The 19,533-nt window shown below is 47.6% G+C and overlaps 1 protein-coding gene across 2 annotated transcripts in view; it reads right to left on the bottom strand.

Annotated features, from left to right (window-relative positions):
- Window positions 1-19,533, bottom strand: part of CDH13 (cadherin 13) — a 981,031-nt gene that overhangs the window by 73,669 nt on the left and 887,829 nt on the right. For both annotated transcript variants that reach the window (XM_043898157.1, XM_043898156.1), the window contains 2 exons: window positions 17,651-17,833; window positions 14,088-14,341 (listed from right to left, as the gene is read on the bottom strand). In XM_043898157.1, coding sequence (XP_043754092.1) covers window positions 14,088-14,341; window positions 17,651-17,833 — 437 coding nt within the window. The remainder of the gene's footprint in view (window positions 1-14,087; window positions 14,342-17,650; window positions 17,834-19,533) is intronic.

The following is a 19,533-nucleotide window of genomic DNA, read 5'->3' as shown; positions in this document are numbered from 1 at the left end:
GGTTACTCATGAGGAGAGAAGTGCGCCGAGACACCTGCCTGCCTGAGGGCTTTCTGCAGTCTCCGGTCCAGGGAGCTCTGCCCAGACCACCTCCCCATGGTCCTCACAGGCAGCTGGGCAGCAGCAGGCTTTGCTGTGGCATTCAGCAGAAAGATGTGTCAAATATTTGAAGCTATCAAGTGAGAATCAGAAATGGAACAAGCAATTGTATTCTCAAAAGTAGAAAGCTAGTAGAGAAAAGCTCTCGGGTCTGTCTGCAATCACACATTGAGGGCTGAGCTTTTTCTGTGTATTGGTTTGGGAGGCGGAGCGTGGAGGGGTGAGAGCTCTGTCTTGCAATTTATTTTCCTGTCTGCAAATCCCTGTGATCTTGGGCCAGTTCTCCAATCTCCCTGGGCCTCAGTGGCCTCAACTGTGAAGTCGGGTGATGGTTGCACCTTTCTTACAGGGTTGTTGGGAAATCAGAAGTGACTGCACATAGAAGGCATGGAGAACAGTGTCTGGGACACAGCAAATGCCAGCTGCCCTGTTGTAAGCGTGAGCACACCAGTGTGGCCATAAGGAAGAGGCTGACATAGACTGAGTGTGTTAGCAAAGTGGACCACGGGAGGAATTACAAGGTGCTGGTGACAGAAGAGAAGGAGATGGACAGGGCCGGGTTGACCTAGCACTGACCTGCCCCTGGCTGTGAGTGTTCACACCACCCCGGAGCCCAGGGAAGCAGTGCCTGGCAGACTCTGGATCTGCCCCTCCAAGGTCTGACAGCCCAGCTAAGGGCACGAGCTGTATGTAACTGTGCCGGCTCTGTGACCCTCAGGCAGCGGCCTCGGGTACAGCGTGCCAGTCAGGGCCACTCCTCAGAATGGCAGGGCCACTGCTCAGAACAGGAGGATGTCCAAGGGCTTCACCCCAGGGGGCCCTCTTTCTTTCCCACCTTTGCTCAGCTCTTTGGGGATCTCAAAGGCTCGGGGTTGTAACCCCTTCTCCGGAGCTTCTGCTTTCACTCCTTCCTGAAGTACTTAGATAATAGTATATGATGCTTATTTCCTGAGTTTTCCAGATGCTAAAACCACCACCAAATGGAAGAAACGAACTACTCGATCATGAGCAGGTAGCCCCCAGGATCGAAACCCATGCAGCAATCAAAGAACTGCGCAGGAGCTGATCACACACCCTGGGACACCCCTCCCTCTCCTGGCCCTGAAAAATGCTTTGCAGAAACCCTTCAGGGAGTTCAGGGGTTTTACAAGCAGGAGCCGCCTATTCTCCTTGGATGGCTCTGCAATAAAGCTTTCTCTGCTCCAGATTCCGACATTTTGTGTTTGGGTTTGTTTGGCCTCGCTGTGTGTTGGGCACATGAACTTGCATTGGGTAACACCATCACCTTCCAAGCATGTCCAGTATCTGCTTCTCACAGCTTCCACTGCTACTGCCAAGACCAACCTCCTCCTCCTGGATCACTGCAGTGCCCTCCCCACTGGTCCCCTCTCCTGAGCACCTCCCCGGAACCCTTCTCACAGACTCTCTTCTAAAACCATTGGAGCCTTTAACTCCCCATCTTGTGTTTGAGCTAGAGTGAATGTTTTAGCCGCACACAACTCTGGCCTCTGCTCCCACCGCCTCGATCCCTCTGCACAGGCACACTGACCTCCCCTCTACATCACACACCCTGCACGCCCAGCCTCAGGGCCTTTGCACCTGTCATCTCCCCTGCTTGGACACTCTTCCCCAGATACCTGCATGGCGCATGCTTCAGTTCTTTCAGCTCTTTCCTGAGATGTCAGACCCTATTGCTTTCTCTGCTTGACTTTTTTTTTCTTTGCTACTATGCTATTTATTTTAAAATTCATCTTCTTGATTGTTTTCTCTTTCCCCTACAGGAATATAATCTCCATCATAACAGATATTTTCAGCTGTTTCACCTGCTGCTATATCCCTAGTGCCAAGAAAAGGGTCTGGCATATTGTAGGTGCTCATTAAGCACTTGTGGAAAGAATGAAAAATGTAACGATTAAAGAGGTGGCTTATTCTGTCCTAGCCTTCATCCAAATCCAGAGGCCCCACTGCACATGTGCAGTCCCCACACAAGGATCTGAGGCTGTTAAAGTCGGCGACATGAAGTCTGATTGTATCCTGAGATTCCTGTCCATACGGTTAGACTACACAGGGAAACCTCCAAATTAAACATATCAAGAGAATTGTAGTTGAGTGTCTCAGCACTTGAAAACAGAGCTTCAGGATTCATTTGGAGAGCAAACTGGGAGCAGAGATGAAGTGCGCTTCTTGAATTAGTTCAAGACTCACTGTCTGCAGTTTCATTACTTGAGTTAGTGCTAATGCTGTGATAAGCTGTTCATGAGTGCCCGAGGTGTGTTCCTTGGCTGGTGATTGACAGACAAACTGAGATAATAAAATAAATCGGCTATCTTCCCTGACCGACTTCTGTTGCAATCCTGAAGTGTGTGGCTTTCTCAATCAATGCTGTACTGCTGGCTTCTGTAGCAACCCTCATCTAATTCAAATGCCTTTATTACAAAAACAACAACAACAACAACAAAACAAAACAAACCAGCTAAGCAGATTTAACAGTTTAGAAAACATTGAGCAAGAAACAATATTAACATTTGTCAATATTTTCTTTATTGGTTCTGAGAATTAATTTCTTAGGCTGCCAACAGTGACCATTATAATTACATTAAAATGTAACCAATTTGAAACCATGCTTTCAATAATGAAAGTCTGGCCCATGGCCAGTTTATAATAATACGTAGATGGATGTTAAAAAGGTGGGTAAATTATAAAATATCCTTTCAACTCTTTTTCCAAATGGTCACATGTTTCATAATAACCAAATCGAGCACCTCTAATTGAGGTTAATAATGAAAGTCTTCCGTCTCTGGATCATTATAAAGGCCAGAATTCTATTTTTAGCCACTGAGGCTGTTAAATCTATAAAGATTCAGTTGTTTAATTTATTAGATCTTGTTTCCCATTGCCATCTTCATAACAGAAAATCTGATTGTTAAAAATAACAGTAAGATATATATTTCATAAATAATTAAAAATTCTACAGCAGAATAGGCAATAAAACATATTGCCACCACGATTTTCCAATGGAAGGACATCACTTTAATTAAAAATTACAAAGGCGCCACTGTAAACAATTCATTTACATTTTAAGCTCTGCGTTGACTCAAGAAAGAAATACCTCACCAAAAAAAAAAAAAAGGAACTAACAGAAATGACCTCACCCCAAATCCTATTATTGAGGTCAGTAAGCACATTTAATTAAGATGAAGTGTTAATAATATATTTTAGTGGATGGAGGCTCTTTTCATTTCCCCAGGTAGAAATGTTATTATTTGGCCTTTAACTTCTGATTAAAATTTAAAAGGTGGGAGTCACCCCAAATTAAACTCTTAAATCTGGTTTTGAAATCTGTTTTTTTTTTTTTTCAAAAGGAGTTACAACCCTCTTTTCTCCTCCCAATAAGTGGTGAGCTACTATACATTTTGAACCTCTGTGTTCCTGAGAACTGATAGCGATGACAAAATCCTAATTTCCAAGGGAACTGATTTTTGCCATCTGCTTCCAAAGGTCTTAGAAGATACAGAACAAAATGCCACATAGCCAGCTGATGATTTTTGCTCAATTTCCTATCACTTTTTGGTGTGATTTCCTTTGAATGAGCCTCAATATTAGATTAAATGAGGTATTAAAGAAAAAGACTTGATGAGTCACAAGAAGACCAGCAAAAACTGAAACTGGGCATTTTAACAAATCTTTTTGGACTGAATTTTCATCATTGCATGTTGCATTCTGTACCAGTTTGAGACTATGAATGAATCTACTCGGAGCTTAAAAGCCTCCAAGTCTAGAGGAGGAAGGGATGGGAAATGACTTAAAAAGACTCAAAGAAATCAGGACAAAGTAGGTAGTGGTTTTCAGAGAGATGAGGATCTAATTTGGATCTGATTCCGATATTCTGTCTTTAAAGAATGGGCTCAATCTGGCTCATGGTTTTGGAAGAAGAGGCGGCTGATGGACCTGGCTCCTTAGCTAACTCTATGGACCTGGGAAGCCCAGTGGGAGACTGATCACTCCTGCTCAGGCCACCCCCCTCCCTGCCCCTGAGGTTGGGTTAAAACAAAGCCACGTGCAAATATGTCCACGGTTGGGAGACATTAGACAATACTTGAAGAGGAAAAATAACAGTAATCCATAAACAATAAACCATGTCTGCTTATGCACAAATGCTTGCATCCAGACACTCCAGCCCAGCTGCTGGCAAACCACGTTATACTTGTTCACCAGGCACGTCCATGGCCAGGCCCAGCGCTGGGCTCTTTTAAGACCTTCCATTGGCACAGGTGTTATGGAAAACAGTATGGAGGTTCCTCAAAAAACTAAAGATAGAGTGGTCAAATGATCCAGCAATCACACTCCTGGGCATACAGACAAAACTATAATTCAAAAAGATACACCCACCCTTATGTTCACAGCTGCACTGTTCACAATAGCCAAGACATGGAAAAAACCTAAATGTCCATCTACAGCTGAAAGGGTAAAGATGTGGTGTACGTAAGCAATGGAATACTATGCAGCCGTAAAAAGCACGGCATAATGTCATTTGTAGCAACATGGATGAACCTAGAGATTATCACTGTTGGTAAAGTAAGTCAGAAAGAGAAAGACAAATACTATTTGGTAGCACTTATCTGTAGAATGTAAAATACGGCACAAATGAATCTACCGACAAAACAAAAACAGACTCACAGACACAGAGAACAGACTTGAGGCTGCCAGGGGGAGGTACGGTGGAGGAGGGATGGATTGGGGGTTTTGGGATTAGCAGATGCAAACCATTATGTATAGAAAGGGCAAGCAACAAGGAGCTACCGTAGAGCACAGGGAACTATATTCAGTATCCCGAGATGAACCCCAGTAGTAAAGAATATGAAGAAGAATGCATGTGTGTATGTACACCCGAGTCACACTGCCATAGAGCAGAAATTAGCACAACGCTGTAAATCAACTGTGTGTGTGTGTGCTCAGTTGCTCAGTCATGCCTGGCTCTTTGTGACCCCATGGACTGTAGCTTGCCAGGCTCCTCTGTCCATGGGAATTTCCAGGCAAGAATACTGGCGTCGGTTGCCATCTCCTATTCCAAAATCAACTACACTCCAATAAGATAATAAAAGAGGACTTTTGGGCCTCTAAGAATTTTCTCTGTCTATGGTGGCCTCCTCCCAAGTCACACCAAACAGACTGAAATGTATCACATCGCAAATGCATAATTTTTGAGATAATTTTTACACTTTTGCTTTTGCAATAATTCGGCTATGGGAATATTTCACTAATAATCTATGATTTTTCTAGTGCCGACCCAGACATCCTTACAGTGTGATCTACAAATAATTTGCAAATGGAAAGTGTGTGTGTGTACTCAGTCACTTCAATTGTGTCCAACTTTTTGTGACCCCCATGGACTATAGCCTGCCAGGTTCCTCTGTCTATGAGATTTTCCAGGCAAGAATGCTGGAGAGGGTTGCCTGTTCTTCCTCCAGGGTATCTTATGAACCCGCGGATGGAACTTGAGTCTCCTGTACTGTAGGCAGTTCTTACCGCTGAGCCACCAGCGAAGCCCTTGGAAATGTAATGACATTTTTTCAAATATTACATTCAACATGGCTGAAGTCATGGCGCTGTGCACACTCAGTCTTTATTAACTTCAGTTTGCTCTTTTCTTTTCAAACTTTGGCGATGACAGATTATGTGTTGGCGTCCTTGACATTTTTGTCAAGGACAAAAGTTTGAAGGCCTTGGTGCTGGGCCTGAGTGTTTAATTAACTAAATGGTACTGATGAAGCCCTGATGGTTTATCAGGGATGGAGATGAACATGATTGTTACCCTCACAGAGGCTGAGGGTTAGCGGAAAATAACAGTGTAACAGTGAAGCGTGACAAATGTTATACTAGACTTTTAGAAAGCCAGGGCCATGCAGTCTGAAAGTAAGGTAGTCACCTGCAGGGGGATGCCTAAACCTCAGAAAGACAAACAGACATGGGCGAGGTGGTTCACCTCATTTGTATGTTTTCTTCCCATAAACCTAGGCTCAGAGAGGTTACTTTTCCTCATAAAGAGGTAGACTCATCATTTCACATTCATAGGGTGGTTGTGAGAGTTAAGTAAGACTGCCCTCAGTGCTTTTGGTGAACTTTTATATAAAAATGTCAGGCATCTTAGTCATGTAAAACATGTATCCAGGGGTCCTGGCAATCTTTGCCTAGTTTAGTCTGGTACCCCATTCCCAGGAGGCAGAGACCAGCTCAAAGGCATGGGGACGGTGGCATTTCTGGGGGATTCAGGAATCCGTTGACCAGTGAGACTACAATGAGGATTGCAAAGAAATAATTTTGTTGCTTGGCTCTTTCTCCCCAGCTGGGGGCCACTGGTCCCTACTTTCCAAGGAGACAACTTCTTTCTCTCCTTCCTTCCTTTACCTCTCTCTCCCTTTTTCCCTCCCTCTTCCTTTTTTCCTGGGGTATCGCTCTTGCTCTTTTGACTATAAATTCCCTGGAGGCTGTAGGCAGAGCCCATTTCTTTCACAAGCGGAAACACTGCATCCGGCAGTGTAAGGCCCACAGTTGGCACTAAACAAATGCCAGTGAATGAATTCAGCAAAGGAGTGAATGGAAAACTATAATGCTTGTGCTTTTTTCCAAGCAGTTGTCTTTGGCAACACAATTATCTATTACTTTGATTGTGTAAAATCAAATTTCATGGCATGGATTCATCTTGTAAAATTCATCCTGTAGTCTTTTATTACACAGGAAGGTTCAATACCCAAAGGTGTTCATGGAACGAGCTTCTGGTTGCCTTACAATACCCACTCTTTTTTTCTTTCTTAGTAAAGAATCCCACTTTAAAAAACTGGTTGCTACCCACCTAAAAATGACCATACTTCCTAGTATTTCTTGCAGCTAGGTTGTGGCCATGTGACTAATTTTGACCAATCAGATTCAAACAGAAAAGTGTTTGACTTTCAGGAAGACTGCCTAAAATATAGGAGACTCCCTTCTGTATTCCCTCTCTCCCAAACTACTGTCTGGAATACAGATATGAAGGCTGGAGCACTAGCAACTAACAAAGTCCTTGAGGCAGAGATTGCCAGCTTAGAGGTGATTGAATGGTGAGCAAGGAGGAGCTGGGGCCCCTGCCAGCGTTGTGGAGCTGCCATCCCTGCCCTGGACTGCCATAGCTGCTTTATACTTATTTTATATGGGAAAAAAACAAAACAACTTCTATCTTCTCTGAACCACCATCATGTTCAATCTTCCCTTTAAGTCAGCCGAACTGAACCCTCACAGACACAGCGCTGCCGGACAAACACCTGTGGGCTCCCAGGAGGAATGGCCCTTTCCCCAGAAGTGCGGAGCAGCAAGGGCAATTTCACGTGGGCAAGGACAATAGTTTTCTTCAGCTCACATCCTACATGTTCAGTGTATGGCAGAAGTCTCTGCTATAAGGTTGTTTACTACAGACCAGAGAGAGAAGATGAGTTCTGTCTAAAAGATGTTTGGAATAGGAATTGCTACTTGGTTGCCTCAATAGAAATCCCCTGATCATTCAGAGAATGAAATATGCCCTCTCGGACCACTCAACATGATGGAGCTGCTGGCCATATCCCTAGAGTAACCAAAGCAACAGACTTGATGCCATGGTGAGACTGGTCCCTGCTTCTCATCTCACTGTTGGAGGATGTTGGGGAAATATAGTCATTTCCATCTTAGCATAATTATCATTGAGCTGCTATTTCTGACAATAATTAGCCAACAAGTTTAGGTGCATGGGTCCATTGCTCACTGGAGACACTAAAATGTCCTCAAGAAGTGCTGGATCCCTGTCTGGTGTTCATGGAGGCAGATTCTGTCCTGAGAGCTGAAGCCAGTCTCTTTGCCTCTGTGCGTTGAGAGGCTGGGCTATGGGAACCAGCTCTATTTTACAACATGTCAATGTTCATATAACCTTAGAGCAGAGAAACTTTCTAACCATCAATTCAAGTCATAAGGGAAAATAGAAATATGATTGCCTAGGTAAAAATAGAATTCTTTATACGACGAAAAGCATTAGCAACATCAACACTTTTGCACAGCATTTTCAGAAAATTCTTCAGAAAATTAATGATGCATTAAACAATTTAGCGACAAGCATGTCCACTGACCTTTTACAAAAATAATTGCATATGACTGGAAACAGTCTAAATAGCCAACAACAAGGGAATGAATAAATAAATGAGCATGTTTGTATAATAGAGTAGTAGAATGCATAGTATTCAGCGACTAAAAATAGTGGCTATTTCTTGACATGGAAAGCTATTCACCACATATTGGGAAGTAAAAACGGCAGGTTTCAAAGCAAAGAGGGTGATGTGAGCCAATTTTGAAAATAAAAAGAAGTACTCCAACATGTGACTAGACATATATCCAAGCTGTTAAAAAGGGATTTCCTTGGGTGGGACTATCACAGATTTTTTTTTTCCATTTATTTAATTAGTTGGAGGCAGATTTTTAAAATTAGATTCTTTATTCCCAACTGCCTTTTCAAAAGTTTCTTCCATGAACTATCTTAACTTTATAATAAGGATAAGAAGATACAAGTCATTAAGAAGAAGAATTTCATCTGTCATAGCCCACTGCTGTCCGTTTGGATTTGGCTAAGAGCACGATGCGATGGGCTTTTAAAAAAAGCTTTAATAACTTGGGCTTTTTAGTGAGAATATTCACTCTGATGCCTGGACATCTCCTGTCTTTAGAGTTACAGGCTTCTGAGAGATCAAGGCGCCTTTCACCGGTTTTAACATTCCCTAGTGAGATGAAAGAGGGCATCCAGTGTCAGCGGCGGAGCTACTGTGTCCGAGACACTGTTTTCCATCCCAGAAGACAGGACAGGATGAGTCAGAAGTGAGGTCCTAAGTTTTGTGGGGGTTGGGGGTAGGGAGGAGTTTTCCTGTCTTGGCCAAGGGAGGGAGCCCACCTGCCCTCAGGGAGGAGGCCTGTCGCCGTGGGGGCAGGAGATGAATTAGGCTGTTAGGATCCTGGCTGGGTATGCCGGTCTCTCAGTGCGCTAAGACGCCTTGAGTGCCTGGCTAGTCATCTGAGATGAGATGGGGTTATTGCAGCTGAGGCACCGACAGTCTTGGAGTGAGATATTGATATAGAGACAGGCGGAGAGGGAGAGACAGAGAAAGAAGAGGAAGAACAGGGGGGAGGGAGGTGGTGGAGGGAGGAGGAAGGAGAAAGAAGAGGGAAAGAGGAGGAGAAAAGAGAAGAGAGGAGAGAGAGGAATGAATGGGAGGAAGGAAGGAACAGAAACAGACAGAGAAGAGATGGCCACGAGACAAGAGAGAAAGACGGTCCTAGAGGGACGGGGGTGATGAAATAGAGACAGTGATGGGGAGGAAGACAGGCAGGGGAAGACAGACAGGGAGACAAGGAAGAGAGGCATGGAGTAAAAGATAGACCAAGAGTAATCGGCACCGAGATTGACACGTGGACACACACAGAGCCACACGCACACGCACACGCACACACACACACACACACACACACACACACACACACACACGGACACCCCGATAGCACGCAGGAGTGCCCAGCCAGGGCGGACCTATTGCTGGGAATCAAGACCCTTGGAGTACATGTGACTTTGTCAGTTGAACTCAGAGTTCTCCTTGAGATAAAAATAGGAGTTTCCAGTGTAAAGTTCCTCCCTCTTCCAATGCCTGCTCCCTGAGGAATCACTAAGACAATACCACCACCACCACCACAGACACAAGGTCATCATGTCTTTCTGAGAATTCTAGGGAGCTGAGTGCAGATGATTAGAAAACCATGTCCCAGCCTGACCCCTCCCCTCAGCCCTGCTCAGCCTTTGCACACACGGCCCCTCAGGGACACGACTTTTCGTGTACAGGATCAAAGGCTACAAATAATTAATGAGCCTTTTCTCCCCAAAGAGTTCCTGTGACAACAGCTCAACCTGTCAGGGATGTTATGCCTGCCTTTGATGGAGCTCAGAACCAGTGCCAGGAGAGGAAGGGTGGGTGGCGGGGAGGGAAGGGCGGAGCGAGGTCCGTTAAGTGCCAGGCTGAGAAAGGGTCACTTCCAGGCAACTCTGGATCTCAGCAGGAAGGAATGTGTCCAGAGAGTCAGATCAGAGAGAGAAATGTGTGTCTCACACACACACATTTACTCGGCTTTCAGTGCTGGAAAAGGGACTTGTCCAGACACTGCTCAGCCAGACCCACTTGTAAGTGCTACAGTTCTTAGCCAAACAGCCACAGAAGCACCTCAGTTATATTTTCTGAGGGGGTCATGACATTGACCTTGATCACAGTGGCTCTCCATGGTCCCTGGTGACTCAGAATCTGGGAAGGACCTTGGCATCCCTGTGGGAAACCACCTCCCAGGTACTCGTGGCTGGATGCTGGGTTCCCAGTGGGCTCACACAGCAGGACTGGCCCCGGGGACCTCTCACCGTCCTGCCGGTCCGTCTGTCAGCTGTGAGCACGAGTTGGCTCAGTGAGACCCACACCTGGCCCTCCGGCAAATACTTCCGGTTGGGGAGGATCATTTTTTTTTTCTGGTAGGACTGAGGACCGCCGTTGCTACTGGTGGCCTTGACCCTCTGTGGCCATAGAGAGACAGCTGAGGATGAAGCCAAATCAGGCTAAGTGCAGAGTCAAGAGGTGGGGAAAGAGTATATTCTGAGCCCTGGAATTCTCATGCTGCATGCCCTTGTCCTCATTTTTGATGCTGTGGGCCAGCATAGGCACTCCTGAAAAAGTCAGTCTGAGATGGGACCTGGCCACTTGTGACTGAGGGTCACATCACACCTGTGATGACCCGTTGTACTGTGGAAACTGGAAGCTCTTCAGAGCTTTCTCTGTTCCTGCTTTTTACCACAAGTCTCATGTCTAGTAAGTTACAAACTGCTTTCTCTGATCTCCTTTACTCACAGTGGGTGCCACTAATGCTCCATGCGAGATACAATGGGAAACCACTGGATTCCGGCTCCAGTAGCTGGTCTGTTCTCCAAGCTCAAATCCTGGCCTTGGAGTCCCTCGCCATTCACCTGCTCCTCTCCAGGCGGGAATCACGTCTCCTGACTCGGTCTGCAGGGGCTGCTGGCCATGGCCTCTTGTCATACACCAAGCACCACACCCCATTTGCCAGATGGGTTTTCTTCCTGCTTTGCAGTCAACTGCCTGTGGTGGGGACAGCTGCAACCACATCTGGGAAGGTCACCTCTTTTGACTGCCAAGAGGCCCTGAGTTGGGGGTGCATGGCTCCAGCTCAGGCAAAGCGGACTTGCCCCGACATATGAACCACGAGCCGAGTGACACAAGAGTGGACCCTGGCTGGAGGTGGGTCACTCCCCCTGTGAGATCCTGCAGTGCCAGCCTGTCAGGTCCCATTACCTAGAGGCACAACAATGCCCTAGTTCCTGTGCTATCTTAGCCTTGGTCCAAGCATCTTTTCCAATTCTATAAACTCCTCAACATCACTGACCATCAGAGGAATGCAAATCAAAGCCACAATGAGATAGTATCTCACACCCATCAAAATGGCCATCATCAAAAAGACCATGAGTAACACATGCTGGAAAGCATGTGGAGAAAAGGGAACTTTTGCACACTGTTGGTGAGGAATATGAATTGGTGCAGCCACTATGGAGAATACTGTGGAGGTCCTGAAAAAAAAAAAATAGAACCACTATCTAGCAACTTCACACCTGGGCATATATTAAAAAAAAAACCCACGAATTTGAAAAGCTACATCATTCTCTCCAATGTTCATAGCAGCATTATTTACAATAGCCTAGATATGGAAGTAACCTAAGTGCCCATCAAGAGATGAACATACAAAGAAAATGTGGTGTATATATATACACACAAATATATGTGGAATATTACTCAGCCATAAAAAGAATGAAATCCTGCTATTTGCAACAATGTGGATGGACCTACAGAATATTATGCTTAGTGAAATAAGGCAGAGAAAGACAAATACTCTGTTACCACTTATATGTAGAATCTAAAAAAGAAAACAAAGGAATGCGTATAAGAAACAGAAACAGACTCACAGATATAGAGAAAAAACTAGTGGTTACCAGTGGGGAAAAGTTCTATAAACTGTTCCTAGGATCTTCCAACAAATCGCCCTTTTGCTTGAGTCAGCCAGAGCTGGTTTTAAACAAAGAACCCCGACAGACCCACATCTTCCCCATACGTTCCACCTTAGTGGGGCATCTACTCCCAGATCTCAGACACCTGCTTCAGCCCCTCCTCATCGCAGTAACATCTCCATGCCTGCCAGAATCCTGTGTTAGCCAGCAAAGGCAGTATCCTAGGCTTAGCAACATCAACCCCATTTCTGTGCATTTCCTACCCACCCCGGAGTCACCTCTTCTACCTCCTGTTGTAGAAGTGCAAACTGACAGTTAAGCCCCTCTAGAGACATCCTAAATTTGCACACTACCTTACAGTCTGTTAAGTTACAGATTTCCTGATCTTTCTCTTTGATGTTTAAATTCTGTATTTCCTTTGTCAATGCAGGAAAAGGGGAAATAAAGGGAGAAGAGGAAAAAAAAAGAATGGCTATTTCTGATTCACATTATTACAGGATTTGGCATTATTCTGTGCTTGTATCTAGTTCATCTGCAATTTCAGCAAGTTTTGTCATAAAAATAAACCCCCATTTGGGTTGGAAAATAACTTCTGCCAGCCTGCTCCACGGTCCTGTGGCCGACATGGAGATGGTGGCATGTTTCCAGCTGTTTCAAATCAGGAAAATAAGACACATGTTTATTTGAAGTGTGTCTAATACGTGGTTATCGGTACCTCCTATGAGAAGATTCTGTTCTGGAGGAGGAAGATTAATAACTTCCTTTTGCAGAGACAAGCGCATGTTTGGACCTGCATGCCAATGTGTCTGCTGTGAGACATCGCACCAGGGAGGGCATCTCGTCTCCACCAGCACGAGATGCACCGCAGATAATGCTCATTTAATTAAATCTCATTATGAAAATCCCTTCTTTTGAAGTACTGGACAGAGCTTAAGGAATGAAGACTAAAAATTTGAACCTTTTTTTTTTTTTGGCTTGCCAATCATCAGTGGAAAACTCAACCCCAATGGTGGTGGTTTAGTTGCTAAGTCGTGTCTGACTCTTGCAACCCCATGGACTGTAGCCCTCCAGGCTCCTCTGTCCATGGGATTCTCCAGGCAAGAATCCTGGAGTGGGTTGCCATTTCCTTCTCCAGACGACCTTCCCGACCCAGGAATCGAACCTAAGTCTCCTGCATTGCAGGCATATTCTTTTTTTTTTTTCATTTATTTTTATTAGTTGGAGGCTAATTACTTTATAATATTGTAGTGGTTTTTGCCATACATTGACATGAATCAGCCAGGATGGGGAACACATGCAGGCATACTCTTTACTGACTGAGCTAACTCAACCCCAATGGTCCATTTCTAAGTACCAGGTAACACCTACTCCTTCCCCTTAACAGTTCAGAATTCAGAGCACTTAGCCGAGAGCACCGACTTTGCATACTGAACTGCAATGTTTCCATCCTGATTCTTCTACTACTAAGCTGGGCAGCCTTGAGCAAGTTACTGAACCTCTCTGAATTCCTAATACCCTTAACTGTACATGGAGTTGGCCAAGCCTTTCTCATGAAGCTGTGGCTGCTGATAGAGTAGGTCAAGTGTCTGAGATGCGAGGGACCCTGGGGGGCAGCTCCTTCCACACTGTGCTCAGCCCTGGTAGAGCCCTGGGAACCTGTGGGAACACAGCCCTGGAGCCCCTCTCCTCCCAGGCTGCTCTGCAACCAGGAACCAGGTACAGGGCCAACCTCCTTGTGTAGCTGGCCTGGTCCCCTGGTGCCACTGGCCGAAACTCTTCATCACGACACAAACTTCCTGCTCAGCCAGGTCGTTAAGCAGTGTAGGTCAATGGTAGCCCCGAAGGAAGAGCCACTCCTGCCCGCCTCCCGCCTCTGGCAGCGGAGACGCTCACCCACCTGATGGTCTGATGCTGCAGGGAGTCGGGGTCCGTGGCATTCACTGTCAGCAGCACGCTGCCCACAGAGATGTTCTCCTGCTTGGTCACCATCATGGGGTCTGGGTAGAAAACCGGGCTCTCGTTGACGTCCAGGACAGTGATGTGGACAGTGGCTGTGGAGCTGGGGCCGTAGGAGACGTCGGGCACCAGTGGGTCCTCGTTTTCCACTTTGATCAGCAGGGTGTGAAAGGCAGAAATCTCATAGTCCAGAGGCTGGAAGGCAGAGAGCGGTCTCAGCACCTGGGTCTGCCACCAAGGGCGGGAGCTTTTGCACAGAGGCCCTCTGACAGCCCTCGGGCCGTGCGGACACTCGGGGACGGACCCAGGTTCTGTGGGCTAAGAAGTTTTATGCAACTTGGGGCCCTCTTTCAGAAAAAGAGTATGAAACATACAGATACAAAGTTAGGTATCTAACTTGGGAGTTGTTGATGGTTTTAGATTGAGAAATAACCAAAGCGATTACATGAGTCTCAGAGATCTGGGTCCCTAAATTCCCTGATGATGCTGACATTAAAAGCCTTTCCACCTGTAGCCTGTGACCCCAAACTCCAGCATGCCTGCGGGCTTCAGTGGGTGCATGTTATTCTAGTAGAGTGTCATGCAGGCATGACATTTGTTCCCATGACTCAGTGGCTCTATTGCCATTTTCTGGGCAGGGGGAAGCGATACCAGATACACGGCCATGCCTGAGACAGTCCCACACAGGACAGCTATTCCACCAACGAGCAGCCCTGCTGAGGCCCTTTCCAGGTGATCATGCAAAGGGGCTGCTGGTGTCTACCCCCTCAGCTGCTGGGTAGACTAACATCAGAGGACATTAAGGAAACCCACTGTAGACATTATTAATGTGGTGCCCTGCCCACCATAAAATGTCACAGACCACATGCACTCTGCCACTTTCCTTCTAAATCATGAGCTGCAGTGAGGGTGACATTTCCTGTTGATGGGAGTGTGTGTGGGGAGACATTCAGGTGAGACAAAGACACAATTTTTATTTCAGTGTTTACCGGGAAAATGAGTAGCTAACTCATAAGACCCAAGACATAATGGATATTCCTGCTGGGAGGACGAGACTAAAGTGAGTGCAGGGAGGTGATTCACACTCAACCAGAAGGAAGGGGATGGCAGTGCAGGCTGTAAGGGATCTGGGAATGTGAGGTGGGGGGGTGAGGACAGAAAGAGCTCTGTGGGCGCAGGAGGTAGAAGGTGGAATCAGAGAGGATGAGTGGGAGGAGCTTTAGGCAGAATTACACTAACTTCCATAATAATTACAGCTAACATGCATGCAGCCCACCCCACACCTGTGAAGGGGCACAGATGCACATGTGTGCACACATGCACAGGCACACATATGCGTGCACGGGCACACACACACACACACACACACACACACACACACACAAAGTGCTGACCTGGAAATACCTCCTGGTAGTAATAGGACTGCCCCTCCCACCCCCACCTAGAACTCCTCCCAACAGGGTCAGCATTAGGGTGCTAAGCCCTAACAGATATAACGATGTTGGTACCCAGGAGCTATGCTGCGGTTCCCTCCCTGGAACACAAGAACAATTTACCACCACATCCTCCTTTCTAATATCAGATCTCTGTCCTCCCCCAGTGAAGCCCCAAAGGACGCAAGCCCATGAAGGACTCTGCATTTGGCTAGTGTTCCAGGTGACTCGTGTAGATGCTGACGTTTCAGACTCACAGCATGGTGGGCCGGAGGGGGACTGGAGGGCACTGTGCTCTAGTCCAGCTTTGCTTGTATTTTATTTTCCTCAAGCCACAGCAAACACAGGCTGGGAGAACTGTGCTCCTGTAGGGTTTATGTGGGGGTGTCTATTTACCCAAGTTTTGTCTTACTGCTGCAGGTCTGGAAAACTGCCTGCCACCTTTTATGGACACTGGATGAGATGCAGACAACAGCCAGAGGCTGTGTTATTTTACAGTTTTCACAACTTTGAAACTACAGCGCTGAGCGTAGGAGGGCAGTGTCAGGATCTCCTGGGAGTCCTGACGAGGGAAGAGGAGTTGGGAACTCGCAGAGCTGCTCTTTGCAGGCAGATGATTAGGGTTCAGTTTGGATGAAGTTCTGAAAAGGGCAGGCTTGAGAGAAACCCAGAGCCCTTGTCCTCCCAACAAAGCGGGAAGCATCTGTAAAATCTGACATTCTTAGTGGTTCTGGGTCCTACTCCCAGCGGCATTATGGAACTTTGTTGATGCAAATGTTTATACAGCCTGGTTAGGCTAAATAATGACCCCACTCCTAATATGTCCATGTTCTAATCCTTGGAATGTGCGACTGTTACCTTACATGGCAAAAGGGACTTTACAGATGTGATTAAACTACAGGCCTTAACTGGGGACAGAATCCTGGATTACCCAGGTGGGCTCAACGGAACCATAGGGATCCTTGAAAGAGGGAAGCAGGAAAGTCAAAGGAAGGAGCAAATGTGGCGATGGAAGCCACATCTGTGGGCTCAGAGTCAGAGAGGAAGATGCTGGGGTACTGCTCTGAAGATGCTGGAAGGGGCCACGAGCCAAGGAATGCAGGTGAGCTCCAGAAGCTGGAAAGGGTGAGGACACATCAATTCCACTCCCCACCACTGCCCCTGGAGCCTCCAGCAGGAGCCAGCTACACCACCTGCAGCCCCATGAACCTGATTTCAGACTTTAAGCCTCCATATTGGTGGTCACTGTTACAGCCACTGGAAACACACACACAGGCACCAAGTGCCCATCGAGTATGAGCTGGCGACTTTCTCACAACAGCCTGGAGAGGTGGGCTGTCCCGGCACCCCCGTTTCACAGACGAGGAAACAGGCACAGAGAACAGTTATGCATCTCAGCCGAGGGCACACCGGGAGCAGGTAGCAACATTCCTGCTTTGTCCACACACATGGCTGCCATAAATACAGCTGCTGCCTGCTTCCCGGGCAAACTGCTTCAGCCCCCAGAAAAGAGGCTGTATTCCGCAGATGTCCTGGTCTGGTGGCAGCTCTCCCAGAACCTCCCAGACCCCTTCCTCCAGGACAGGGGGATACCAGCCACTCATGGTCTGCTGCCACCCCTCCCATCCACGTTTCTAAGCCCTCCCTTTCTATTGTGGTCCCACTTCCTTCTTGGACTCCCTGCAGCAGACCACGTGCTCACGGGCAGTTTCACACTGAGGATCACCCTGTGTGGTAACTATCTGCTGTGTTTAAGAGAGTAATCCAGACTCTGCTAAGAAAGACTGAGAGGAAATGTGATAATCCACAATTTGAGTATGAATTCTTAGAAAACCTTCACAGGTCCCATTTTTACATATGTTTGATAACTATCAAATGTCTGGAGAATGTGTTTTAAGGTTCCACGCACGTGGAACAGGCTGGTTTTGAGGCTGTGAGGGTAAAAGCACTCCCTCAAGTGGGAGACTTTCTCTACTTTAGTTCTGGGAGGGGGAGACTGGGGCTGATTTATCCTCAGCTGGGGGCCCTGGGTGCTCAGGCAAGGAAGGAGGAGCACTGGAGGCACCCTTACTTTGACGACGGAGAGCATCCCCTCGTTGGTCTCTGGGTTGGTGTGGATCTCGAAGCTCTGCCCCGGGTTCCCATTGATGATGGTGTAGGCAGCCCTCCACGCCCCCGTGGTGGGGTCGTCCTTGTCCTCAACTGTCAAGTTGACAATAACTCCCACGGCTCCTTCCTCGACTGTGGCTTGAAACTGTAAACAAAGCAGACCATAACTGTCACTGTTTTGGGAAAACAACAACAACGACACAGCAAAGACCATGGATGGCGCTCTTAGGACATGCCTGGTATGGGGCACGTTACCCCTCGCATCTCATTAAATGATAAAGCAAAACAGAGCAAGACCACAATGCTGTGTTCTGCCAGTAGATGACAGGCTTCAGGTTCTCGCAGCCTTATGTTGGGCCATGGGGCTGAATGCTCATCAGAGGGTGTTGGCCAGGGCTGGCCTGGGCTCACTGGAGGTGAGGGTTGGGAGAAGAGCTGTGCCTTCTCCGGGCCCCCTTCCTTCTCCCCACCTGGATGCAGAGGACCACGAGGCCCAAGGGGAAGGTGGAGCCAAAGGAGGGATGGCGCTAGGGTCCCTGAGGCACCATGAGGAGTTGGACGGAAGCCCGTCCTGAACTGCTGTTGAGTGAGACCCGGACTTGGATTGAGTTTGAGCCTTTATGTATTTGTTCTTGCAGCTCTGTTACCGAATGTGAGTCTGTGTGCCCAATGCACAGTGAGGCCAAACAACATCAAAATGTCAGAGGCTGGAGCAGAGACACGTTTATTGAGGGCCCTGCAAGGAGATGGGTGGCTCATGCCTTAAAAAACCGCAAACTCCTGGAAAGCTGTCAGCAAAACCCTATTCTAGGAAAGGTGCAGGAGGGGCATGGGTAGTTGTGGCAAACGTCTTGCTGTCAGATCCTTTGCTCTTGAGGTCAGGTGTTCCTGCAAACCTCCACCAAAACAAATGTTATTCTCTGTTCTGACAAGTAAGGGCAAGGTCCGAAGGCTCAACTTTCACCCTCTGAGGTCTGGGGCCTGGGTTAGAGGAGGGGATCCCTCTGAGGAACAGTTACCCCCCATACCTTTATCCAGCACCAAGTACAGGTCCTCCCACCAGCACCCAGGCCTGGCTGAAGAGGCAGATCTCAGTTGGCGTCTCCCTCAGGGCCTGGTCCTCAGACCCTACCTGGCTGTCATCACGGGGGCAGCCAGGAGCCCAGGACCCAGCTAGCCCTCAGGGTCCTCAGGCCGCCCAAATACAGTGTGGGGGAGGGGCGGGTCCCGGGGACCCACGCAGACAGATGGCTGCCGCCATGAGGTCCTGGAGAAGGGGATGGGAAAGAGGTTCCCGCTGCCTCAAAGCCTGGGCCTGGCCAGTGGGTGGCTGTGGGGAGGGCTCTGGAGCCCTGCAGAACACGGCCCCCAGCCTGTCCCCCGGGACCCCCGGCTCACCGCCAGCCAAGGCCAGGGAAGGCCTTGGGGAGGAGGCTGCTCATGCTCTCCCTCGGAGGACATCATCCGGCCAACGGTGGGCCCAGCGGGACCTCTAAGGCCATGCTAAGGGCCTTGTGCTAACCCTCGGAGCTTAAGGTCTCATGGTAAGTTGCACAGAAATGACTGCACGGCCGCCTCTCCCCTCGTACAGCACCACCCACCCTGAGGACAGGGGACCAGATAACAGAGCGCTCTTGCTCATACGCGCTGGCATTGAAGCCCTAGAGCGACTCCGGAGCATGACTGTACCATCTTCCCTAATGAAGGGAGCCAGCTTCATCCTTCCCACCCCTGGCCCAACCTAGCAGGACTTTAGAAAAGCATTTTCTAAGGAAACAAATAAATCAATTGTTTGGAGCTTTGTTGTGACTATGTTTTTATTGTAATACATCTCAAATGTTTGTT

This window comes from Cervus elaphus, chromosome 4, assembly GCF_910594005.1.
Source record: "Cervus elaphus chromosome 4, mCerEla1.1, whole genome shotgun sequence".
In the NCBI taxonomy this organism is placed as follows: Eukaryota; Metazoa; Chordata; class Mammalia; order Artiodactyla; family Cervidae; genus Cervus; species Cervus elaphus.
This window is presented reverse-complemented; position numbering and strand designations above follow the sequence as displayed.